The sequence below is a fragment of the Xenopus laevis genome, chromosome 8L, assembly GCF_017654675.1.
Source record: "Xenopus laevis strain J_2021 chromosome 8L, Xenopus_laevis_v10.1, whole genome shotgun sequence".
NCBI lineage: Eukaryota > Metazoa > Chordata > Amphibia > Anura > Pipidae > Xenopus > Xenopus laevis.
In genome coordinates, this window is record NC_054385.1 from 94,071,363 (window position 1) to 94,098,253 (window position 26,891).

General features: G+C 39.4%; 2 protein-coding genes across 4 annotated transcripts in view; one reads left to right on the forward strand and one right to left on the reverse strand.

Moving 5' to 3' along the window:
* Positions 1–12,775, forward strand: part of dhrs7.L (dehydrogenase/reductase (SDR family) member 7 L homeolog) — a 32,971-nt gene extending 20,196 nt beyond the window's left edge. For 2 of the 3 annotated variants that reach the window (XM_018228898.2, XM_018228897.2), the window contains exons 2-8: positions 350–598; positions 1,693–1,845; positions 2,777–2,883; positions 3,191–3,430; positions 6,616–6,738; positions 9,586–9,801; positions 10,840–12,775. In XM_018228898.2, the coding sequence (XP_018084387.1) occupies positions 445–598; positions 1,693–1,845; positions 2,777–2,883; positions 3,191–3,430; positions 6,616–6,738; positions 9,586–9,801; positions 10,840–10,878 (1,032 nt within the window). In that variant the 5' untranslated portion in view covers positions 350–444 and the 3' untranslated portion in view covers positions 10,879–12,775. 3 annotated transcript variants of the gene reach the window in all.
* Positions 1–26,891, reverse strand: part of pcnx4.L (pecanex 4, L homeolog) — a gene marked incomplete at both ends in the record, with an annotated part of 54,562 nt that overhangs the window by 14,046 nt on the left and 13,625 nt on the right. Inside the window, 5 exon segments of the mRNA NM_001089192.1 lie at positions 15,811–16,369; positions 19,330–19,516; positions 21,101–22,146; positions 22,424–22,527; positions 26,336–26,699. Of these exon segments, the coding sequence (NP_001082661.1) occupies positions 16,118–16,369; positions 19,330–19,516; positions 21,101–22,146; positions 22,424–22,527; positions 26,336–26,699 (1,953 nt within the window).

The window sequence follows — 26,891 nt, forward strand, 5'->3', positions numbered from 1 at the left end:
GTTATTTTTTTCAGCCAGGGATATTGTATTCTTTTACTTAGAAAACAATGAAATGTATTTGTCTCCAGCTAAAAGCAGCAGCTACTAATTTCCCTGTGTGAGAGAAGGGAGCTAAGTGCTGCTTTTGTATATACAAAGGGAGCAGTTGGCTGCTTGGCAGAGCCTCACATTAATCAGTAGGTGCCTCTCCCTCTCTTCCATTTTGGAAGTGGAGTTATGCAACCTATCTGGCGAGTTACACAAGCTCAGTAACATGGACGAGGGAATCTAGCAGCCTCCTTTGAACGAAGGCAAATAATAGGAGGAGATTTTAAGTGTCAGACAAGTTTCCTGTTCCCTTTGTTTACAGGAAACAAACAGACAAGGTCAGAGACGGAATATCCCTGAAGACAAGCAGCTTGCCTCAAATCCCTCCCCTTCAGTGTGACATTTCTGCATCGGGGAATGGCTGAATCTGCTCTCAGCATGGATCTGGGCTCGTGTCTCACATTGCTGGTCACGTGCAGCCTTTTCTACTTTCTCATACAGTTCGTTAGGCTGATTATGGCGGACTCTGATCTGACTCTGCAGTGGGCAGCGTATTTTGGGCATACCCCAGGTAAAAATACCAAAAGCAATATTGCAAATATGTAACTAGGAATATTTCAGGATAAATCTTGTCATCTGTACTCAAAACACAATTATTGCCCTGGATGCAAGAGCATTAAGGAGTTCAAAATTGCCCCCTATAGTGCTCAGGCACAGAACACTTGCATCCAGGGCAATAATTGTGTTCTGTATCCTGTGCCGGATTAAAGGTTTGGCTCAAAGTGCAAACACAACCCTCTTGATCACAAGGCAGCCCTGTATTTCACACTTGTTGCTCCATAGCCTGCCCATCTGACTTACCCATAAGCCTGGATGTGTTCTAAGAGATATCCACATACCAACCCTTCTGATAAAGTTCTACCAAATGCGTGCACTTTTTAGGTGAAGTTGGGTGAATTGCAGTTATCCATTTGGGGAAAACAACAAGTACAATCGGCTTTGCTCCAACAAAAACACTTTGCAGTGCGAAGGCCTTTCTAGTTGCAGTGATGCTTACATTTGGGGTAAGGTTGCCACCTGGTCGGTATTTTACCGGCCTGACCGGTAAAAATTATGGCTAATCTCAATGTTATTAATAGGGAAAAAAGATAAATATATAGGAAGGCCGGTATTTTTTTCTAGAAAAGGTGGCAACCCTAATTTGGGGGCCCGGCAGGTTTACCTTGGTGGAAAAAAAAATGCGGGTGTGGGTTGGTATGGGGGTAATCAGGTATGGGTTGGGCACGGGTCTGCAAAAACAGGCCCATGCAGGTCTCTAGTCCCTGATGCTGTGGTCTGTGCAGAGCGCAGCCATCCTCACATTGCTCCACACATAAGCATTTAGGGGCTCGCACTTGTGCCTGGGGGGCATAATAAATTCCCCCATAGTATTTGAGTCAATAATTGCAGTGCAGTCATGTGGTTGATGTCTAGAATTGGCAATATATGAATCAATATTGGGTATTAACACATCAGTTTTCCCCAAGCGTCATGCCTGTAAGACTTGGGTGTGGGTATCTTGTCAGACCTGTCAGCTACCTGTTCTTAATTAGGCAGAAGGCATGCAGAATTCACTGCATTCATAAATTAACCTCTTGCACTCATTATTTTGTGTTTATTTTACAGAAAGCAAACTTGGTGGCAATGTGATTTGGGTAACAGGTGCTTCCAGTGGCATTGGAGAGGAACTATCCTATCAACTAGCCAAATTAGGCTGCCCTCTAATACTGTCGTCCAGGAGAGAGAATGAATTACTCAGAGTAAAACAAAAATGTCTTGGTAAGCACAATCGTTTAATGTTGCACACATTCATATTTACAGTGCCCTGGATCTTTCTAATCCTGTATATACCGCATTGGACCCCGGTGCTGGATTGGTCAATGCTGTGCTAAATATTTGTGTATCACTGTAACATCTAGGAAAAAAACACAAGCAAGCCTTTGGTCTATCTAGAGCAGTGATCCCCAACCAGTAGCTCGTGAGCAACAGGTTGCTCACCAACCCCTTGGATGTTGCTCCCAATGGCCTCAAAGCAGATGCTTATTTTTGAATTCCAGGCTTGGAAGCACATTTTAATTGCATAAAAACTAAGTATAGTGCCACACAGAGTGTCTTGTAGGCTGCCAGTCCATATAGGGGCTACTAAACCCCACGCAAATTTTTCATGCTTGTGTTGCTCCCCAACTCTTTTTACATTTGAATGTGGCTCACGGGTAAAAAAGGTTGGAGACCCCTGATCTAGAGGATTCATGATAAGGGGTACTTGTACTGTACCTGACAATATTGGATAATGTTCTAGAGATTAAGAACAGTTTGGCCCTGACCTAAAATAACAACTTCCCATTAGGTAAGCACTATATCTTATTAGACCTTAGCAAGGCTGTAGGAAGGAACACCAAAACAGTCAGTTGATAACATGAGAACAGAGCAAGGTGGCTTGTGCTTTAATATTGAGTAGATAAGCAAAATATACTGTTGACAGCCAAACTAAGCAGTCAAAATTGGGGAGACTGGGGAACCGGTTACAATACCAGCCAATGGCAGCAGGAAGCAAATTAAATTGTACAAATATTTAACATTTTGTTAGTCCATTTTTAATAAATTCATACCATTCGTAGTTTGTTTGTGAGTATATTCGTGGTTTTAAAAACCACTAAAATCCGACCTTTGATGAATAGGCCCCTAAATGTATTTTGCTGGTAACTTACAGAAATGAGCAATTTAGAGGACAAAGACATCCTGGTTCTTCCTCTTGATATGACCCAAATGAGTATGCATAAAGAAGCCACAGACAAAGCCTTGCAGCATTTTGGGCGAGTAAGTATTTCTCTAGAATGTACATGTCTTATTTACTTCAGTGCTAATTATAATGACTTTTATTTTAAAAATGTTTAACCTATTGCCCTCTATGTGCTATAGACATTAGATTTGCTAACCTGGAGCCCCTAGGCCTGCTCTGTTCCTCAACCCCCCTCAGTCTAATGAAGCAGAAATGTCTGATTGCTGTTATTTGCCCACCTATTGAACTGGTTAATTTTCAAAAATGAACATAGAATGCACTCCTTCATTTGCAGCGCTGTTAATATTCTGTACTATAATCATTTGTGTATTTTTCCTGCTCCAGATTGATATTTTAGTAAATAATGCAGGACGATCCCAGCGATCCTTGTATGTGGAAACTAACCTAGATGTATTCCGAGCATTGATTGAACTTAATTATTTGGGGACAATTTCTATCACCAAGCATGTTCTCCCGCACATGATACAGAGGAAAAGGGGGAGGATCATCAACATAAGCAGTGTAGCAGGCCTCATTGGAGCACCTCTATCAACTGGATACTGTGCCAGCAAGCATGCTCTTCAGGTAATTCTTAAACTAAATGACTTTCCAAATTTTTGTTTTCCTAAAAGCAGTTGAAAAGCTGGAAGTTGAAATAGTAGAAATCCTATAACCACAGATGCTTTCTTTCTGTAGTTACTTTTTAACCCATTTCTTTAGCCTGAGCATATACTCCCAATTGTGTTTTTCCCTCTGCCAGGGAAACACTCCTGAAAGTCCACTACTAATACTATAAGGTTCTCATTGGCCACCATTTTCCAGGGACAGGCCCGCTTACTGACTTGGCCTTAAAAAGTCCCAGTGTAATGTGTTTCAATTAGTTTATACTCCACAATGAGCATTTGTCATTCAGACACATTATGTCAAAGCCTTAGATGCTTGACAGTGAAGTCTGGTGGGTGCGGACTTGTAGCCCCATACTCTGTGTTGTTTGTTAAAGGACCAGTAACATCAAAAATAGTTTTTAAAGTGGACCCGTCACCCAGACATAAAAATCTGTATAATAAAAGTCCTTCTTAAATTAAATATGAAATCAAATTTCTTTTTTTTTATTAAAGCATTCATAGCTGTTGTAAACGCATTTAAAAATATCAGCTGTCAATCAAGTATTGCCTACCCCACCTCTATGCCTGGGCATAGAGGTAGGGCAAGCAATTACTTTCACTTTCCATTCAGCACTTCCTAGATGTCACTGCTCTCCCCATATTCCCCCAATTCTCTTAACAATTTAATTGTGTAACCAGGGCATGGGGATGGACATAGGGTCCCTGTCCCCTGGTGCACAAACAAGATTCTGAGATGATACAAGGCTTGTCTTAATAACAGTGTCCACAAAATGGCTCCTTCCTGGTTGCTATAATTATGAATTCCCAGACTGATGGAAACAATATTCAAATAATTTATACAGTGTAATTAAAGTTCATTTTGCTTGACTTACATGATAAAATAGGATTTGGATAATTTTGTTTGGGTGACAGGTCCCCTTTAAAAAATTGGTTAGTATACATTGAAGAAAAAAACACCAAGACAAATTAGACTTTAAAATCGCAAAGTCTTTATTAAGAAATAACTCCCTGAAACTCTGATTGCGCTCCTCTTCAGAAATTGATCCGGTGATCCATCGTGAGGCCCTCGATTTCTCCTCCCTGCCTTCCTTATAAGGATAGCCAGGGAGGAGAAATCAAGCGTCGCACGATGGATTGTCACCCTGTCGCCTTTTTTGAAGAGAAGCAGAGTTTCGGTAAGTTATCTCTTATTAAAGGCTCTGTGATTTTAAAGTTTTATTTGTCTTGGTGTTATATTTTTTTTTTTTTTTTTCAATGTATACTAACGAATTTTTTTTTTTTAAATTGATGTTACCTTTTAATCATCAATTTGTTTAGCTTTTCCATATGGAAAACAGCAGACTATACTGACATGCTTCCCGCTAGCAGACCTTTCATTGGGAGAGCATTAGTTATTCAGTTCATTAGTCACACACTGGTTATGATTGTCTGTCCCACATGTTAGATGTGAAGGTAACTAAATATATATCAGCCCATGGCAGAAACATGGTAGCCGCAGAATGTAAAAGCTAGAATAGGCAAGCAGAGGAGAATAGAGTCAGACTTTGTCAAATTTGTCTGGGCAGCCTTGGCACAAATTAAGTCGGTTTATAGAGTGGTAAAGCCTCATTTATCAAGGATTTCCATATTTTCAGGGTGGATGTTTGGGCAGCTTCCATGACAGAATAATAGTTTTCCTAGCATAGAAATATAAAAGCCGCAACAGGGAGCATCTGTGCTTGTCGGGCACTATATTTTCCACCACTCCCAGGAGACATGCTTCTTGTGATCGCACATTAGGCAAGTCCAGAGTTTGTTCTATGAATGTTATTACTTTTGCCCAAAATGTATCAATTAGTGGACAGGACCATAAATTATGCATGAACGTGCCTGGGCTGGCTCCACATTCGAAACATAGGTTTTTTGGGTCATTAGGCCCATGGAGTGCAGCCTCACTGGTGTGAGGTAAGTTCTGTGTATTGTACGGTACTGTATTAGAGTATTGTTGCTACTAATTACAGCAGGCAAGTAGGAGTGGGTAACGTCCTCCCAGTCCTCTAGGTTTAACTGCGGCATATCAGATGCCCATTTAGTATAACTTTGTGCAAAGGGATTACCCCTCTGCTTATTGAGGATAGAATAGATCCGGGAGGTTCACTCTTTCCGGACAGGTGCCCTGAGCCCTTCCTCGAGGATTGAGAGGGAGACCCCAGTGAGGAGTTGGAAACTGACTAATTGCTGTATGTCTCAGGAGTTTTGCCAGTTAACTTGTAGCCCTGAGGTCTCCCCAAATTAGTTTACAATCTTAAGCAGTTCCGTAATGGATTGCCTATGGTCTGCGAAGTAAACCAATGCATCGTCTACATATAAGGATATACGCTCTTCTACTTCCCCAAAGTTCAAGCCCTTGATTTGTGAGCTTGTTCGGATCGCTGTTGCTAGATGTTCTATGGCCAGCGCAAATACATAAGAGGAGAGCGGGCACCCTTGTCTCATTCCCCTCCCCAGGGCGAAGGGTCCTGACACCAGTTTGTTAGTGCGAATTCTCGCTATTGGGCTGGTATAAAGTAACTGAACTCATAGTGTCCTAACTTTAGAGAACCCTCCCCTGCCCCTGCACAGTCTCCATCCTCTTAAATTACACCACTGACTGTAGGGCTAATTTCACTCTGCATTATACAAAAATGTAATATAAACGTGAACAACCCCTTTAATTATAATACCACCCTTGTGTTTTATTTCTGCTAGTCTAGTAGCACATATTTGGGATTATGTAATAAAAGGCACTAAGTTTGCCCAGGGGCAGTAACCCATAGCAACCAATCAGAAGGCAGCACTACCTTCTACTGGTGACCTGTTTAAATGCAAGAATTATATTGGTTGTCATAGGTTATTGCTCCTGGGCAAATTTAGTGCCTTATATTACATATGGGGGATTGAGTCTAATGTTATTCCCAATCTAATTTTTGCTACATAAACAAAAAATGTGCTAAAATAGTTGTTAATGAAATCAGGGGAGTAACTACAGAGGTAGCAGACCCTGCATTATGCTACTGAATAAAATTCAATGCCCCATTTATCCTTTTGTAAAATCTTATGGATTGTGTTAGAAATATAGCAAATGTAACAACATCAATTCTCACAAGCAAATATTATGTTGTTCAGGGATTTTTCAACAGTCTTAGAACTGAATTGACAACTTACCCTGACATTATCATCAGCAACATATGTCCTGGACCTGTGCAGTCGAAAATAGTGGAAAATGCCATAACAGAAGAGTGTGATAAGGTAACGTAGCATGGTCTTCACCTCAAAGGGATATTTCTGCTTTTCTAAGATGAAATTGGATTAAAATTCTTTTTCAATTCAGTATACAATTGAGGTTAGATAAAGGCTCTTGGTTGAGCTTTTTTTGTTAACAAATTATTTGATTCTATTATCTGCATAGAAATTACCTTCTTAGCCTCTTATCTCCTATACCACAAAAAGTAAAATGATATTATGCAAAGTGGTCTGTGTAGCCCTGAAGCAGCCGGGGCCATGAATATCCTGTAAATATATCCTTATGCTTGATGATGTCATCAGATTACTGATTGGCCCTTATAACACAAATGTACTCCTACTTAAAATTATGAGACTATGTGAAGTTTTTTTTTTTTTTTCCATAGCATAGAAGAAGGGTCCACACACAGGACTTACAAATCAATTGTAATCGTTGTTTATTCGAAGTGAGGGGAGACCTGGCGTTTCAGTCGGCAATCTGACCTTTATCAAAGTTTGATAACTGAAACATCAAGTATTCCCTCACTTCGAATAAACACCGATAGTTGATTTGTAAATCCTGTGTGTGCGGACCCGAATGCTACATTCTTGCTTTTGGTCTCTGCACCCAGGCACAGCTAACTCCGTGAGACGTGAGTTCTGGTATTCTCTTTGCTGATATATATATTGACTTTATTGATTTTAAAGGTGTAACAGGTAAGTCCACAAGTGTTGTGCATATCAAGTGACACAATGTTTCCTAGCAATGAGAATATCATCATTCTTTATATGATAAATATGAAAAAGCTAGACTGGGAAAAGAAGGGAAAGGCTAGAAAAGATAAAAAAGGGGGGGAGGGGTTATGATGAGAACAGAGTCCACTCTAATAGAACTTATATCTCTATCTTAAAGGGATACTGTCATGGGGAAAAAAACTTTTTTCAAAATGTATCAGTTAATAGTGCTGCTCCAGCAGAATTCTGCACTGAAATCCATTTCTCAAGAGAGCAAACAGATTTTTTTCATATTCAATTTTGAAATCTGACATGGGGCTAGACATATTGTCAATTTCCCAGCTGCCCCAAGTCATGTGACTTGTGCTCTGATAAACTTCAACCACTCTTTACTGCTGTACTGCAAGTTGGACTGATATCACCCCCTCCCCCAGCAGCCTAACAACAGAACAATGGGAAGGTAACCAGATAGCAGCTCCCTAAGGGCTCTTACACATGAGCGTTCCGACCTGCGCTCCCCTGCGTTCCGTTTTTTGGCGTTCAGCCGCAGGGGAGCGCAAGAATAGACGCAAGTCATTATTTGAAATGGGGCTGTACTTACTCAGGCGCGTGTAGGCGCCTGAGTGCAGGAAAAATGCAGCATGTTGCGTCCGAACCTGCGTTCGGCGCCTACACGCGCCTGAGTGAGTACAGCCCCATTTCAAATAATGACTTGTGTCTATTCCTGCGCTCCCCTGCGGCTGAACGCCAAAAAACGGAACGCAGGGGAGCGCAGGTCGGAACGCTCATGTGTAAGAGCCCTTACACAAGATAACAGCTGCCTGGTAGATCTAAGAACAACACTCAATAGTAAAAACCCATGTCCTACTGAGACACATTCAGTTACATTGAGAAGGAAAAACAGCAGCCTGCCAGAAAGCATTTCTCTCCTAAAGTGCAGGCACAAGTCACATGACCAGGGGCAGCTGGGAAATTGACAAAATGTCTAGCCCCATGTCAGATATCAAAATTGAATATAAAATAATCCATTTGCTCTTTTGAGAAATGGATTTCAGTGCAGAATTCTGCTGGAGTAGCACTATTAACTGATGCGTTTTGAAAAAAAAAAAAACATGTTTCCGATGACAGTATCCCTTTAATGTAATGTATAAAGTTGTCAGCTATTTACATCCCTACTCATTATCCCTTCCCAGTTTTGATATCGGCAAAAACCCCGTGTGTGATTTTGCCTTCACAGAGCCAAAGTGCAAGTAACACAAAAAATCCGAAATTAATGTTTCGGCTATTCATACAGTGATGTTTCTCAAATGCTGCTGTCAGGGAAAATCCATTGGAGACATGCATGTGCAAGTAGAAAACTGGGACGTGGCTCAGCTGCTGCAAAGCCCTGTGGGCAGCAAGTTTGTCAGGCACTCTTCTGGTTCCCTGACGTAACAGCATGACTGCTGCCATAGCACACTCCTCTTTCACTGCTTTTGGCCTTCTCAAATCCGTGTTTATGGTATCAAGCAATAATGATCAGAAATCATAGCATCTTCACCCTTGTAAACACTCTTGGTTCCTTACACAGATTAGAGAAGAAATAAAATTAAAGAAGAAATAAATCTTCAAAGTCTGCTTTAAATTTTTTTTGTAGAAAAATTTATTAGTGAACCTTTTTTTAAATTTTTTAAATTTTTTTTCTGCTGCTTGAGAGTTGCATGTGTTGGTTACTGTTAAAATGTCTCAGAAGTGCCCAGAATTTGCAGTCAGCCTTTTGATTTAGCCCACTCTATGAATAGCTGACATCATTTGATCTAATATGTATCCATGGATGTGTGAGCCCAGAGGTGCCCTTGTCTGGTGTAGCTCAACACACTGCATATTCATTGGCATAAGAGGCAGTAATGCTTTTGACTGGAGCAAAGGGACAATTTGAGGATTACAAACTGCATTTCTTTCCTCCATATTTACAACTAGGGATACGAGTGGGAACTGCTCTATAGGTTTCCTTGCCTCTGGTTAATATGAAAGTTTTTTACAAACTATGATTGTTGCAGCAACATTTGCCAAGGGAATGTTTGTGTAAATAGTACTGCAGTTACCCGCTGTGAATTTTTAGGTGTTTTTTTTTTTTAACACATACTAATTTTTTTTTAGGTGTCGAGCATAAAAACGGATCAGTCTCATAAAATGGCAACCAGTCGCTGTGCTCAACTTATATTGATAACGGCTGCAAATAACCTGAAAGAGACCTGGATTTCAGCCCAGCCAATTTTAATAATATATTATCTGTGGCAATACATTCCAACTTTGGCATGGTGGATTACTGCAAAGGTTGGTGAAAGAAGAATAAAGAACTTCAAAAGCGGAGTGGTACGTTCACTATCTTCAAAAGCCTTCCATAGCAGTATAAAAATCATTGACATTTATATGACATCTGCCAAGGAAAGATAATAAGTGAACTTGGCACCATGTGCTGACATGTGGGAGGTTGGACTTGTATACGGTTCACAGAACAGGGACATTTGTAGAACATATAACGATTTCCCAGGCTAAAAAAATGCCAGTACCAGGGCATGTTTTTCCGCAACAGTGGTTCTGGGCACCAATTAAAATAAGCTGGCAGAGAATTGGCCCCGTATGCCAAAAAGGGTAGTTATGTGATGACACTATTTAAGTGTATTCATTATGACAGTGCAGTTGCATTTTCTTGTATGCATACCTAATTGTGACTAATACACAATCTCAAAGTCCAGTTAACCACCACCAACAAGCTCTTTGGCAGCTCACCCATGCTTATTCTGCTAGAAATAAAAATGTTTCCCTTTGGGTTGAGCCCTTGGGTGCTGTCTGGAATTAGCATGCAGAATCAAGTTTGTGATCTAGCTCTTTAAGTTTGTCAGAATCCAGTGACTCAAACATGAGGCATCATGAGGTTTTGGTCTCAATAATAATTATAGCTAGAAGACAAGGAAAACAGAACCCATATATGTGTAGACCAATGGATGTGTCCATGGAGTTATCACATGTTGAGTGAGTCTAGCCTGTGGAGAAGACGAGACACCAATATAACAAGCAGTTAGAGAGCATTGTACCCCACAGCACCATAGACACTAGAAATTGCATCATGGGGGTAGGATACATGGATTGTAGATGCAGGAACATGGGTGAAAACATGTAACTGGTTCCTAAATATGTAAGACACATTAACACTGGTCTCCTAAGCAATTATATACATGAGCTAATAAATCTGAGGGATATTGAATGAACAGAACTTAACACAAGGTGTATGAAAAGAGGCAATTTTCACAATTCATAAACCCGAACTCTAATGTGCAAGAATATCAGGAGCAGCAGCGAGTGCAGGTTTACATTTCCCTCTGTAACATTATTGTGATGTTGTTGTTGCAGGACGCAGATTCTTCTTACTTTACTAAAAAGTCAAGGTAAACGAAGATGACTTGTACACCAACAAATTCAAGATTTCATTGAGAAGACAAAATGGACTTTACCCATCATATACTTGAACTGGCAAACAGCACAGCTAATTATTTTATTTGATTACCCCCCACAGCTTATGTCCTCTGTGGCCTGATAGCTGCTCTACAGATGCACTGACTGTACTCGTGACTTGTCCCCACAAGCTGCTTCCCTACAAATATTTGAGATATTCAGAGATTGCTTTTGAGTAAGCCAGTTCCACTGAAGTTAAATTGATGTGTATATATATATTTTATATATATATATATGTTTGTAGAACAGAGAACTGGAATATCAAGTTTTCAATGTCTGACTCTATAATACCCAGAAGGGTTCCTCAGGTATAAAATCATGAAAATGTTCTCCAGGTGTTTTTCCACTGAAATTGGCCAATAGGCTGGATGGGCAATTGGTTACATGGATGTGTCTTTTGTAATGCTCCTCTGTAAATTCATGAAAAGAAGCCTGGGTTGGTGAGCGCTCACTCACTCTGCTACTGATCATTGCAAAAAACTTGCTCCTCAGTGCAGGAACCCGCATTAGATACTGGCTCTATTCACTTTTGTGGATGTGCCTTTAAGAAAATGTATTTTTGCATCTTTCTAGCCTGTGCTGCTGAGCAATTCATTGTTTCTATACATCTTGCAGTGTTGAAGTGTTGGCCAGTAGAACTGCTCCAGTGGCACAATTATCTGCTCTGCTAATTACTGAGAAGTCAGCATTGTCCTGTTCTGTATCGGCTGCTCCTTGAAGGCTTAGTATATACCATGATCTTTCATTTTTTTCAAGTGGGGTTTACCCAGTATTGTTACTCGGGAGATGAGGTTGAAACATTTGTTTGGGGAGGCTACCAACAGAAGGTTTTCCATTGGAGAACTTACAATACATGCCTATATAGAAGATGGTCTATTCTAGGGGATGCTAAACCTCACTAAATCTTCATTAATCTCGGCCTATAGCAGTAATATAGCCCTGTGTTAGTAAATCGACTTCAAAATACCTTTCTAGAGTCCAACAAATGCCAGAAGTGCTTGGAACTATATTGGAGGGATGTAACACTATGCTTCCCTTAGCAATCAGTCAGTGTTTGTTAATGGTGATGGAAACCAGTGTCTCAGATGCTATTCCAGTATCTCAATAAATGCTTACTTGGGTGGAGATCTGATGGCTGGGACTGGTATAAGACATTCATCATCACCAACTCATTTTGTAAACATTCGTACCCCATGGTGTATTGTCACCCTGGAACATTCCATTAGGACTGCAATGCTTTAGCAGTGGAGGTGGTATCTAAAATATCTTGTATTTCTTTAAAATGTAACTTGAACAACACAGGTGTTTCCTTTATTTTGGCCAAACACCTGTATGACTGATATCAAACACTCTCTCACATAAAAGCTACTAGTGCTAGCTACAGCGATCATTTAATGTAAAAACAGATTTAAAATCGATTTTTCTAATTATTTTCTCTAATCTGTCATAGTAATAAAGCTATCATTGCCCTGTGTTCAACCAAACTCAGGGCAAGTCCAACAAGTCCTTCTCCTGTCACTTCTTTCTATACTTTAATCGCTAGAGGGGCATTTGTCACATTTTGGGTGACCTCCATTGGAGTTTAATTATTACTAGCAACATGGCAAGTTTGTATTTAGCCTAAGGCATTTACTGTATTGCAGTTAACATTATAGGGCTGATTTATTAATAATCAAGTATTCTGTTTCTCAAACCATGTGCGAGTTCCTAAACTTGTGCCTGGTTTCTGCATCCGAATAACTTGGTTTGCTGCTGATCATTCCCCCCTCCACGACTAAATAAATCATCCCCTATATGTATTAGTTTTTTATTTATTATAAAACTTGAAGAACAATAAACAAGTCTATTTTCAGCACAAGCAGCTAAACAGTTTGTTGTCGTTCGGTAGTTAGTAATGTCGATTACCTTAATAATGGTACTATATCGAGTAGGGAAGCGTGCATATACACACAGCTTTATAAACCACTTGTCGTGCATTACGATGTATGCAACACGAGAGACATAAGTCCCATTAAATGAGGAGCAGCTCCCTTTTGGACAAACTGTACATATAGAATAGCAGTAGGTATGAGTTTAATGGCATATTGCAAAATTCCGGCATCTGAGGGTCCTAGTTTGTAGAATGAGTTATATATCCAGCCCTGACATGGCACAGTTTAGACACTGGAATGAAGCAGAGTTTAATGACATGCAGGGAGTGCCAGATACTGACTGCAGAATGCTTGGGATACTTTGACCCAGAATATGTTGAGAAGATATCTCCTAAGTAAAGTATAGCGTATAACCGGTTGTATAGTATAACTATGAGCGAAAGACATTGACAGAAACATTCTGTACAAATGCAGAAAGTGATTTAGTGGAGAAACTGTAGCAGAAATACCAGATGACTAAATAATAATAATAATAACGCTGTAGGAAGAGCTAAGATGTCAAAGCCATGAACCTATATTTTTATCAAAAATTTTGCTATCTAGTGTAACAATGTGCTTTTTGGATAAGCCAAAATGGTAACCAAATTGGCCAGTTACTATGATCTTTATGTATATGGGTTCAAGAGCCAGATCAAAACATGATGAACTACATTATTTCTATTTAAAAAAAAAAAGCTTATTTCAAAAACCTGGTTCAGTGTAAAATGAGCAAGAATGCCATAAAGGCTCCCCAGGTAAACTACAGTTTAGACCAAAACTATTCAGGCATCTGCCATTCCCAAACCAAGGATTTTAAAATAATGCTACCTTAGCTGCATTGTTGGTTGGATTTTCTTCCTTTCAGCCACAAGAGTATTAGTGACTTTGGGCACTGACATTAGGGATCAGGACTGGGTAGAAGCTGCCATTCCACGGGTGTTCAGTTGGCTTGAGGTCAATGCTTTGTGCAGGCCAGTCAAGTAGGAAACACAGAATTGTAAAGAATTTTATTCTATGCTGTAGCCTTAAGGTTTCCTTTTAATGGAACCAGGGGCCCTAGTCCAATGTATGGTAAACAGCCCGAAGCCATTATTACTCCCTCCAACAAACTTTGATTTAGACCTTATGTAGTGGGGCAGATAGTGTTTTACTGCCAAACTCTGACATTGCTGCCAGATGGTGAAATGCCATTTATTAGTCATTGCCATTGTTACCCAGCGCCACGACAGTGCAGATCTATGCCTCTGAAAACACCCCAGTAGCCCCCCCATCTTTTTTTCAATTGATTCACTGCACATGCTCTGTGCTGATGTACTTGCCTGAGCTTAGATACTGACAATATGCATCATGTTTGTGTAAATATACAATCTTAAATTCAATACAAAGTTGATAAGTAATTAAATGAATGCTTATTAGATGGCAGCAAACGCTCAAGCATGAGTTCCTATGAGTTCGGGACTTGCTGATAGTAATTCCAGAGTTTTGTCATGTCAGTGCATGAACTTGTACATAATTCATAACAGGAGAAAGGGGCACATCCCCATCCAGTCCACATACAGGAGGAACTCTCTTCTGCAAGTTGCTACAGAGACATGTAGAAACACAAGTACCCCTACAATAAGTGTCAATGCATACTCCGCTTGTTTGTGTAAATGAGCCCTCACATCTTCATAAATGTGCTTCAAATTGCTAATTACATGTAAATGCAATATTCAATATTTTTTGGTGTTAGTGGCTACCTGCCCTATTGCACATGGTGAAAGCAGATGCATTTAGCTCCTATGAATCCTGTCTTGGCAACTCTAACTTTGCAGATCGCAAAATCAAAGACAAGAATTCAACTTGCACTTTGCAAAATAAAGCTGTGAATATACAGGTATGGGATCTGGACATTTGTTATCCAGAAGGCTCCAAATTACAGAAAGGTCATCTCCCACAGAGTCCATTATAATCAGATAATCCAAATTTTTAAAAAGTAGTTCCTTTTTCTCTGTAATAATAATAGTGACACAGTAACAGAAATTTAGGTTGAAAAAAAAGACACATCCATCAAGCTCAAACTATATATAATCTGCCGAATTGCCAGTTGAGCCAGAGGAAGGCAATAAACCCTATTTGAAGCTACTCCACTCCTGCCTCAGAGGGTGGAAAAATCCTTCCCGACTCCAAGGGGTATATTTATCAAAAAGTGAAGTTAGAGATAACCACAGTCCTCTAGAGTGAAATACCACCTATCTCCATTTATTTCTATGGGATTTTCTCCCCAAACGCCTTGCCAGACTCTGCGCTGGCTAAAATGAAAAAACGCCGGCGCTAATCACACACGGCAATTTGTTTGCCGAAGTCGTCCGAAGTTTCGTGCGGCGACTTCGGAAAACGAACCACCGCATGTGATTAGAGCCAGCGTTTTTTCATTTTAGCTGGCGCAGAGTCAGGGAAGGCGTTTGGGGAGATTGGTCACCACAAAAACGAGCCGATTAGTCGCCAGGCGACCAAATCTCCCCAAAACGCCCAGTGTGGACTTACCCTAATGTATCAGCCTGTACCACTGATTTAGAGAGAGAATTCCACAACTTCACAGCTCTCACTGTAAAAAAAAAAACCCTTCTGAATATTTAGGTGGAACCTCCTTTCTTCTTATCGGAATGAGTGACCTTGCCCCTCTTCTCCAGTGTGAACAACCCCAACTTTGCCTGACATTCCTCATAGCTGAGATTTTTCATACATTTTACCAGCTTAGTTGCCCTTCTCTGTTCCCTCTCTTATTACCCAAATACCATGTACTTGATCCCAACTAAGATGTAATTAATCCTTATCGGAAGCAAAACCAGCCCATTTGGTTTATGCAATGTTTACACTTCTAGTAGACTTAAGGTATAAAGATCCAAATTATGGAAAGATCGGTCATGTGCCTGTATAGGTTTTTGAATCTCAGTGAAATATTTATGTAATAAGACAATTACTGTAATAAAAAGGAAATCTTTATTTTAAAAATATCATACATTATTTACATACATTTTGGTCAAATGTTGTGGGTCTTCTTTCTCTAAATTGTACATATATTTACAAGTTTGCTGTAAAGTAATGCACCAGAATACACCTGTCTACCTTAAGGTATACTAACGATAAATGTATGGAATAAACAGGAATAAATTAGACAAAACATGTCAGCGCAGGGAGTCCAACAGCAGCATGTATAAATGTGCAACCGGGGTGTGATAATGTAGTGCTTCAGACTGAACATGCAGATACACAGAACCAAAACATTAATACAGTGGCACATGGAGTGGTACAGAGGAATAAATTGGGTATCCAAGAGGAGGGTCTGCAGCTTGCACTGTCAGATTCCGCAAAAGTATGGGGTGAGCCTGAATGCTGTAACGTTCTTCATCATCGTTTGTAGCGTACAATAGTTCCCACGATAGATTTGCCCACTGGCCTCGAACCGCTTCTGCGTTCAATTTGCCAATCTGCACCAGTTGCTCTTGAAGGGTAAGAACTCTGCCAGTATAAACTCCCTGCACAAAAACAAAATGGCATATTAAACTTTTCACATTTACACCAGTAGCATAAAGATCTATACACTTCTAACTGCTCTCTCTACCTCTATGGACAACTGTAGTATCTGTGCCGTCAACGACATCGATTTTACAGAATGTAGAAAGGGTAACTTCCATTTTGTATATACGAGACTCTTTACATCAGACAAGGTTGTTCACTGGACAGTTCTTGCTTAACTGTTCTGCTTTTATCCAGATAGTGGTTTAAAGGGTCAAAGCATTGTAATAAGCAAGTGTACAGGGGAAAGACTTTCTGCCACTTACATAAAATTGTATCATAGAGTGCACTGTGTGACATTCTGGGATCTATATTTTTTCCATATAAAATGCTTAGGTTTTTTTTTTTTTGTCATCAGTAAGTACTCGGGTGCAGGCACAGTATTTGAGAACTTCTTCCAAACAGGGGGCAATACCACAAAGAAAAGGTTTCTAGGTGACCTGAAATCTTAAGAGCCAGATTAAGAGCAATATTAATATAGAGAGACTGCGCAGAATTGTGTGCACAGACGTGATTTTTTAACTGAGCTTCTGGGATAGTAGGACTGTGAGACCAGACAAAGCCAGTCTGGATACCCCACAAGATGATAGGTGTTGTATAAAGGGTATGTGGTTTATGGCTGCCATTTCTGCAGGGTCTTCTTTACCAGGATCCTCCATATGTACCTATTTATGTTACAGTAAGAAATAATTGTATGCTTTGGCATAAAATATGAACAGCCTTGTGGCATTTTCAGAAAGAAAACGTTCATTCATTAATTGTACCATAAAGAACTGACATTTCATTTGTACAGCTATTGGACCTGTTATCCAGAATGCTCAGGGCCCATGTTTTCTGAACAATGGATCTCCAGGTTTCCTAGAAAATCACATAAGCATTAAATAAACCCCAGTAGTCTGGTTCTGCTTCCAATAAAAATGAATTATATCTTAGTTTGGATCAAGCACAAGCGACTGTTTTATAATTACAGAGAAAAAGGAAATCATTTTTAAAAATTTGGATAAAATGGAGTCTATGGGAGATGGCCCGTAATTCAGAGGTTTCCAGATAACAGATTCCATACCTGTATGAACTATGCCTGACATTGGAACAAACACATTAGCGCTGTCACCCAGGCAAGCACATACTGTAAATACAAACAGGAGATTCATATAAAAAAAAATGAAACCATATTCTACTAGTTTTCTTCTGTAATGCTTGGCAATCATTTAGCAGTTCTGACACAAAGCAGAAATATTTTAAGACTGATAAGAACAGATTTCAATCCGTGTAAAGAACCTTTGCCCCCTCCATGTAGTTACTTATTGCAAAGGTCACCAAATGACTCGGGTACATCTGGATCATGCTTTTAAAGCAGCTCAGCACAATTCTCTCCACTTTAGCAGGCAAAAATTACAAAGCAATTTTCTTTACTTTGGAATCTCAGTTTGGAATGTTACCCTACCGTTCAGACTCAGCAATATGTTTACCAGCAGGTTTAAATGAATTGAACATACAGCAGTTAAAGTGGAATTCATGCGTGGATGAATCAGCCTTTACTGTGTTGGTACTGGCTTATACAATAGCTTTTCTTTCAAAAGGCAAACACAAATACATAGGGGCACATGTACTAAGGGTTAATAAACCCTCGAATTTGACCCTCGACGTAAAATCCTACGAATTAGAAGGATTTACCGCAAATCCTACGATCGAAGGAAAAACGAACGATTCGAATGATTTTAATCGATCGATCGAAGGATTTCCCTTCGATCAAAAAAACCTTAGAAAAGTGATGGGGAAGGTCCCCATAGGCTAACATTGTACCTCGGTAGGTTTAAACTGCAAAAGCATGTAGTCAAAGTTTTTTTTTAAGGAGACAGTACTTCGACCATCGAACGGTCAAATAGTCGAACGATTTTTAGTTCCAGTCGAAGGTCGTAGTAGCCTATTCGATGGTTGAAGTACCCAAAAAAATACTTTGAAATTCAAAGTTTTTTTACTTTGAATCCTTCACTCAAGCTTAGTAAATGTGCCCCATAGAGTATTGTCATCTGCCTTCCCAACTGCTTGCTTAATAAAAAAAATAGCAGCAGGGCTAGACATATAGTGGGCCTATAGCTGGCCTTGACTGATGCACAATTTCGGGATAGAGACAAAACTAACGACTAAGGTTCTGCATGCCAGATATGTGGTACTTGTGTCTGGGCCCCTGTAATGCTTAACAGTGCAGCACATATAAAACAGGGAAAACACCACCAAGTATTCAGAGTATTCTAACTTATTGGAAACCAGCAATACATGTTTAAGAATGAAAGCAGCAGCAGCAGTCAAATATGTCCCAACAGCCTGTCAATGTTAAAAATGTTATTGAATAAAACATTGAGCATTTATGCACAGAGGTAAATGCTGCCACTGCTCCATGTGCATCAGACAGGGCTTGTTTAATTCAATAGCATTATGAGTAATGACAGATTGTCATGTGCAGATGTGGTGGATAAAATGTCCCCTATATGTCTTGTATGGGATCAAGGATCCACCCTGAACAGTAGACCCTACAGTGGGTTGAGTACACGCAAAACAAAAAAGTGGGTAGGACTTTCTGAAACAGATATAGATGTGGTTCGGCGGGTCTGCTGTCTTATATATATAACAAGTCTTATTCCTATAAACAGTTTTATTAAAAGTTTTTTTAAAATACCTCGCCCCCCTGCGAGTAGTAGATCAGGTAGCCAGTCCAAGTGGGTAAAAATACAGTTGCAGGTCTGGGTCAGTCTGGATTTTAAAAAATTGGACCCTGGCAGGACTCTAGTGAAAGGTATAGTGCTGAATCTGAATAGAGAGCACCTGCCTGGAAGCACTTTAATTAAACACTTAGCCATGTTTTATCCTCCAGTATCTAAGGCAGGCAGAGATGGAAAAGTATGTCAGCAAATTGTCTTACCATATTTGGGTCATGACCTAAGGAAAAAAGATAAGGTTTCTCTTGCAAAACAGCCTGCTGCCACTCCATGTCCGATGCCAGCCCGATATACCAGTCATTATCATATTCTTCTAAATAGTTGATGAGCTCTTTAAAATCTTCTACTTGTCCCAGACTGGATTTATCAACCATTAGCTTAAATGTATACCTATAAGAGAAAAAATGTTGCAAAGAAACATCAAAATAACTGTTATATATATATATATATATATATATATATATATATATATATATATATATATCCTCATTAGGACAGCACCCTGCTGATGACGTGTTACCTGGGTGCAAGGTAAGAATTGTAGATACTCCAAGGAAGACCAGCAACACCAGGATTTCAGTGTAACAAAGCAAAGTGTATTCAAATATGCTGGCTAAACATCCTGCTTCTGCATTTAAATGCATGCCTATTGATTGTATTGCAGATCTACCAAGGGGAGGCAACATAGATCAAGCTTTGTTACAGAGAGAAGCATTTTGGACATATAAACTGAACTGTGTTCATCCGAAGGGTCTAAATACCTCATTATCGTTGAGCTGTTACCTGTGAGTGAATGAGCCCTCGTATAGTCAGCATACTTTGGGCAATTTTGTAAGGAATCATTTCCCTTCCTATGTAGTGTGGTCTGATGTTCCATGTATTTAGTACGGATTCTGACTGTCTTTTTTTGCCTCGGATCTAGATTAGAGCCCCTAAAAGCATTCGAATAGAATGGGAATAGTTCCCACGAGTTCTTCGTCCTCTCTTTTTTTGATTGTATGAATAGTATCTAACTTCAAGGGTGCTCATATACGGTTTGAGGCATTTATAATTGTTTTTAAGCATATAACTTTTAGCCATTACACACTGAATATTGTTGACACTTTGTTACCTTCAAAACACAGACATAATTTTATTGAACATATAGTTCATGCACATATTTAATGTTTTTATGCATTCATATAAAATATATGGTACACATGATATTTTACTAAGTAACATATTGAATACACTATTGGCTTTTGCCGGGCTGTTTTAGAGATTACCTTTTATTATTGATCTTAAACATTTTTTTAAAAATTTTTTTGAAGATGCACAGCAGTCACTAATTGCTATTGATGTCACTTCCTTTTGTTGGGTATTTATGGGAATGTGGATTATGAGCATGGTTGCCATGAGGAAGGTCCCTGCGTGGACCGAAACGTCACGTCGGCTATTCATGCATATTTGAATACACTTTGCTTTGTTACACTGAAACCCTGGTGTTGCTGGTCTTCCTTGGAGTATATATATATATATATATATTCTATTGTGGGGGTCCCCAACCTTATTTACCCACAAGCTACATTTAAATATAAAAGAAGTTGGGCAGCAACACATAAATTAAAAAAAGGTTCCTGGGTTGCAAAATAGGGACTGTGATTGGCTATTTTGTACACCCTATGATGATTTGCTGCCTACAGGAGGCTCTGTTTGGCAGTGCACCTGGTATTTATACAACCAAAACTTGCCTCCTGAATTGAAAAATAAGCACCAGTTTTAAGGCCACTGGGAGGAACATTCAAGGGGCTAGTGAGCAACATGTTACTCATGAGCCACTGGATGGGGATCACTGTTGTATAGCATGGCCATTATCAGCCATTCAGATTAGTCATGACACAAATGTAAATAGTGACAGAAGTCAAAAAACCTCCTTTTCCAAAAGGGGTACAGGGTTAGACTGTTGTTGTTGGAAAGAAAATGTGTATTCTTTACCTAAATGCTTTTAGTGCAAGTTGAAATAATTCTGGTCTTCCAGTTAACCAATCCAAGGAAACCGACCACGGCATACCACCTAGATAAGCTCTGAACAACCATGCAGAACTAGGAACCAAGTTTTCCATCCCAAAGAAGGCAAAATAAATGGATGACAGTCCTTGGATAAACTGATCTTGCAGACAACTGTCTTTGCTGAGTTCATCCTGGACAGTTGAAGGCTTTTCATTCAAGTGATGGAAATCTAGCTGGGTGAAAATGAATTCATACCAGTCTCTTGGAAACATCTGCTTCATCTCATTCAGTTTTAATTGAGGCAAGGAAACAAATATCCAATCCTGAGGTATGCGGAGAAATCTAGAGTATGAGCTATTGAACGGCACCATATTAAAATGCTCAGTAAGAGTCTGTTTCCCCTTGTCGATAGCAGGAAAACCAAATCCAACCACAGAATAAAGTTTATCCACCGCTATATCTTGTTCAACACTATTGTCCACATGTTTCATTTCAACACATCCTGGAATGGACAGCTTGTCGCCTGTAAACGCCACGATCGGTCTAATTCCAGTTTTATTTGTGCGAGGAAGAATCTCAAATATGTCATCATCCGACCATTCATCAAAGTCTTCATGAATATTTTCTGCAGCTTTTAATTCATCGGGGTTTCCTGCGATGGGATCACTACCAGTTTGAGCTTGGGTTTTAGAAGGAGCTGGCATGTTTTCTTCATTTTCATCCACATCCATGCTTTTATGGGATTTTGAGTTTCTGTAGCAAGAATTTATAAGAACCCACAGGAGAACTTTAATGAAATCATCTCTGAATTGCCTAAGGTTCTCGTGAGAGTCTATTATACCAGACAAAACATTGCGGGCATCTGAGTACAATCTTACAGGGACAACAGTACATGGCGTCATGATGTTTCCAAAATGGTGATTCAGAGCAAATATTCCTGCACTTTCTGCCTGTTCAAAGGCCATTTCAAATACTTCATCGACTCTTCGTGCCTCGGCTGTGTGGCAAGATGTCTCCTGTAGTTCCAAACCCTGCATAAAAGAAATGTAAATATGCAGAAAACAAAATAACACATGGCGCATAGGCTCCAACAAGCATGGCCCTACTTATCTTATATTATTCATACAATAAGTGTAGGCAATGCCACCATACAGAGCCAGGCAGTCTGTAATATGGGGGGTATAAGGAAAGAGCAACATTGAGCAAGCACCAAATTTTCAATCAAGGTCTCCAGCATAACAATCAAATGACTTTCTGTGAGCCAACTTAACCCTTGTGGCTGTGAATTTAATATACAGTAAAATGTACCTTAATATTCACACAGCAATATGTGTAACCTCTTTCAAGAACCAGTAACCATATCAAACGATCTTGAAAACGGCAGAGAAAGTGGGATCCAGGAGTAACCAATCCTGCGGGACAGAACATGTAGTTTAGTTTCCGCAGCTCTATTTCTTTAGTTGATAGCATGTAAATATTTATGATTCTGTCCACTTAATTTATTACTGGTGTACAATACCAAAGTACCAATATATGCTGAATGTTTTAGGTTTACTACTAGTAAACAAACATGTCATGTAAGTGGCACTGCCCTCATAGAATAAAGCAGTTTGTATACAGTAACATAGAAACATAACAGTGGCATAACAGATGAAGCTGAAAAAAAAAAAAGCTGTCCATCATGCGTGACTCTTTGTATAGTCAGAGTAAGGCAAAACCCTCTGCCATTTGCCTTGGGTGGGGGACTAAATACTTCCAGACTTCAAGAGGTTATCGGACCAGTCCCTAGATCAAATTGCCATTGGCACTTGGGAGTTAAATTTCATAATTGTGCACTGGCTCACTTACTAAAATAAGCATTTAACCCTTTCTAATATATCTGCCAGTACAAATGTTTTGGGGAGAGAATTCCACACTTTTACAGCTCTTGCTGAAACCAGCTTTCTTCTAAACTACCATCATACCTACAATTAAATCTCTCTCACACTCATTCCCCCCATGATCCACTTTTTCCATCCCAATACCTACAGTATATTCTCTCTCCCCATCACACTCCTACTACAGTGTCCAAGTCAGCATCCAGCATCTCCTTGGTCTTCACCTCCTTGGTCTCTTCCTTTCCCATGATTAGATCAAGAAAATCACAGGGCAACACCTGCTTTATGAAGATGTGCAAGGCATGAAACCTAAATGTATTTTTAGAGACATCACACTCAGGCCTTCCTCTATGTCTATGCTCTTCTTCTCCTCCAAACAATTCTGTGCTCTTTCCAAACTCTCATTCTCAATGCCTGCTCTCCCATTTTCCTTTGTTTCTATTGCCAACTCCTTCATCCATCAGCTGCGGATTTACATTCTGCGACTCCCAGCAACCCCAGATATTGCTACCTTTATGGAGATTTTACATGACACTACTAGACCATTGGAGAGACACTTAGGGGCAGATTTACATAGGCTCGAATATCGAGGGTTAATTAACCCTCGATATTCGACTGCCGAAGTTAAATCCTTCGAATATCGAAGTCGAAGGATTTACGGCAATTCGTTCGATCCAACTATTAAATCCTTCGAATCGTTCAATCGATTTTTCTTCAACCAAAAAAGCTTACAAAGCCTATGGGGACCTTCCCCATAGGCTAACATTGAGGTTCGGTAGGTTTTAGATGGCGAAGTAGGGGGTCGAAGTTTTTTTTAAAGAGACAGTACTTCGACTATCGAATGGTCAAATATTCGAACGATTTTTAGTTTGAATCGCTCAATTCGAAGTCGAAGTAACCAATTCGATGGTCGAAGTATCCAAAAAAAACATTCGAAATTCGACGTTTTTTTTATTCTATTCCTTCACTCGAACTAAGTAAATGTGTCTCTTAAACTTTAAACATCATTAACCCAATTATGCAGAAAAAAATACAAAGAATGTAATAGGAGGTATATAGCCTATTATTTAACAACTAAATATATTTACAATAAGTATTTGGGCCTCGTTTATCCCACTTAAATTGATCACTATGATTTCAGATAAAAAAAGCAGATATACTCCCCTGATTGACACTGGGATTTGTTATAATTCAAAAAATTGAAATGGATACTCCAAAGATTAATACTGGAATTTGTTATAATTTAAAAAAATATCAAAACAGACAAAGCCAAATAAACATGACTAACACTAAATGACTTTACTATCTAATGACTGCAGTTTTTCCAATTACAGTAATTTGTAGATTAAATGTCAAAGGTCTTATGTTTAAATTTTTTTTTTTTAGTGTAAGATTTTTTTGTTTCAATGCAGCAGGAAGGTTTGTGTGCAATATTATCCATGGCAGTTTTGCCATTCCTGGCATGCAGTACATGCTTAGTAACTTGAGTCTGTCATTTCTGTCCAATTGCAATAGTTTTGTCTGTGTGCTGTGGCAACACACCATGGAAACCAAAGCAAACCACTTAAACAAGCTATAAAGGCAGCTCTGGAGGAAAACAGGTCTTGCTTCAAAGGACATCCTGTAGAGTTTGTTTTTTTTTTTTGGTAGCAAAATATTTAACCCCTTGTAGAAGCTCACACTTTATTAAAGGGATAACAAAAATCACATAATCACTTCTTTTACATGATAGATTTTGTAGTGGAAATCCTTTGGTTGAGGCTAGATGAGCCATTATACTGCCAAAGACCAAAAATTGTATGCAGGACCCTTGCGCTATGGCTTATCCGCAGTCTTTTCACCAACTCATACCAGGCACAATGGCTGGAAACCACTGCAGGCAGTATTATTCTATGGATGTTTGTCTGTCTCTGGGGGAAATGGCAGCATTTACTGTTGTTCTTCTGTATGTGGGGCAGAGCTTTGGTAGCTATATCAGATAGGGCCACATGTTGGGTTCTAGCACAGATCATCTGTGCACATAAATGCTGTTATGAGATCCTGGATCCCAGTAATAAATGCTGGACTGCTGCTCTTATGAGATGGGGAAGCGAAAAAAACAATCCAACATACCAGGAAATATTTTTGGGTCTTTTGATGAACAATGCTAAAAACACACCATCAATATTTCTAAAATCAACCCACTGCTGGCAACAAAAGGTGCATCAAAACAGCAGCATATGATATTTTGCCGGGATTCTCCCCTGAAAGCAAAAACAAGCGGGGCAAATTGGCCAATAAGATATCTCGTGTCATGGGTCTAGTCTCAACATTACTGTCATTTTCTCACCACAGTTAAATGACACAAAGTAGACAATTGTCCAAAACGGTATGGTTTGCCATAAACTGTATGCTATGCCCTAAACTAAGATATTTGTGTGTCTCTGGATTAAGACTTCGAGAAGTGCCTGCCAACCATAAATAAAACAAATACCTTGTATGTCATTGCCATGAGCCGAGAAACAACTTTTAAGCTCATGACATTCATATTAATATCTTTGGCCAATAGTCACTTCTGCAACAACTTCTCAATGATCAGATTTATAATGTAGTCGTGCCTATTGGAGGCCTGGAGAAAGACTCCATGAGGTCTCGAGTACCTTCTGGCTGGTACAACTGCCCTATACATTCTGTTTGTTGGAGCTTTATTTACCCATGTTTTCTACTGCATTGTATTTATTACAGTGTACTGTATGTCTGTGCAGGTACTGTTTTATGCAACAAGTCCAAGTCTCATGACCACCCCCCTTCAAACAGTAAGATTATAATTTACAAGACAAAAGGCAATGTTTTAATCTTTCCCTTTAGCAAATAAAAAAATTAAAAAGCTAAGTAGAAGGTATACGGAAATAACAATTAAATTGAAATCTGTTATTTGTCAGCATATAGTTTACACATACAGGTATGGGATCCTCTATGCAGAAACCAGTTATCCAAAAAGCTCAGAATTACGGAAAGGCCATCTTCCATAGACTCTTTTATAATCAAATGATCCAAATATATTAAAAATGATTTCCCTTTTTTCTGTAACAATAAAATAGTACTGATCCAAACTAAGATTTAACTAATCCTTATTGGAAGCAAAACCAGCTTGTTGGGTTTTATTTAACGTTTTCATGATTTTCTAGTAGACTCAGTTTATGAAGATCCAAATTACGGAAAGAGCTGTAATCCGGAAAACCCCAGGTACCGAGCATTCTGGATAACAGGTCTCATACCTGTACTAACTTTCCAGATTATGTACTTTACATATGAGAATTCTACAAGTGCCAATAACTGTGCATATGCCACCAATAATACCTACCTAGACTACCAGATGCAAAAGCAGATTGCAGAGCAGCAACCAAACCAGGGACCATCTGTTGGTAGTACACAGTATCTGTACAGAAACATGCCGAGGCACCCACAGCTCCTGGCCAACTCCGAACTGGTCTGGGAAATCCTACCAGGAAAACTGGCAGAGTGAAGAGGGCAAGCAAAGGGGATGAGAGCACTGCAGAAAGGATGACAAAACTCAGCACAAAGGGGAAGAATATAATGTTCACTGTGATTAGGCTGGTTGAAGATTTTCGCCTTTGCTTCTTCTCTGTCCAGGAAGTCAGGAGAACAGTAATGGCAAACTGCAGTTTGGAAACTAGCTGACATAATCGGTCACGAATAAATGCGATCTGGAAAACACACACAAAAAAAACCTATTTTTCATTTATAAATAAATCATTTTTTCTCCACTTTCCAACATTTGCTGCTAGTGGTTATTTTTCACTCTAAATGAAAACCAGATTTAATCAACAACTGACACTGATCTTTCTGCAAAGAACATACAGTTCATGTAGGAGACCTTGTTCTTTGTAAATATGCTA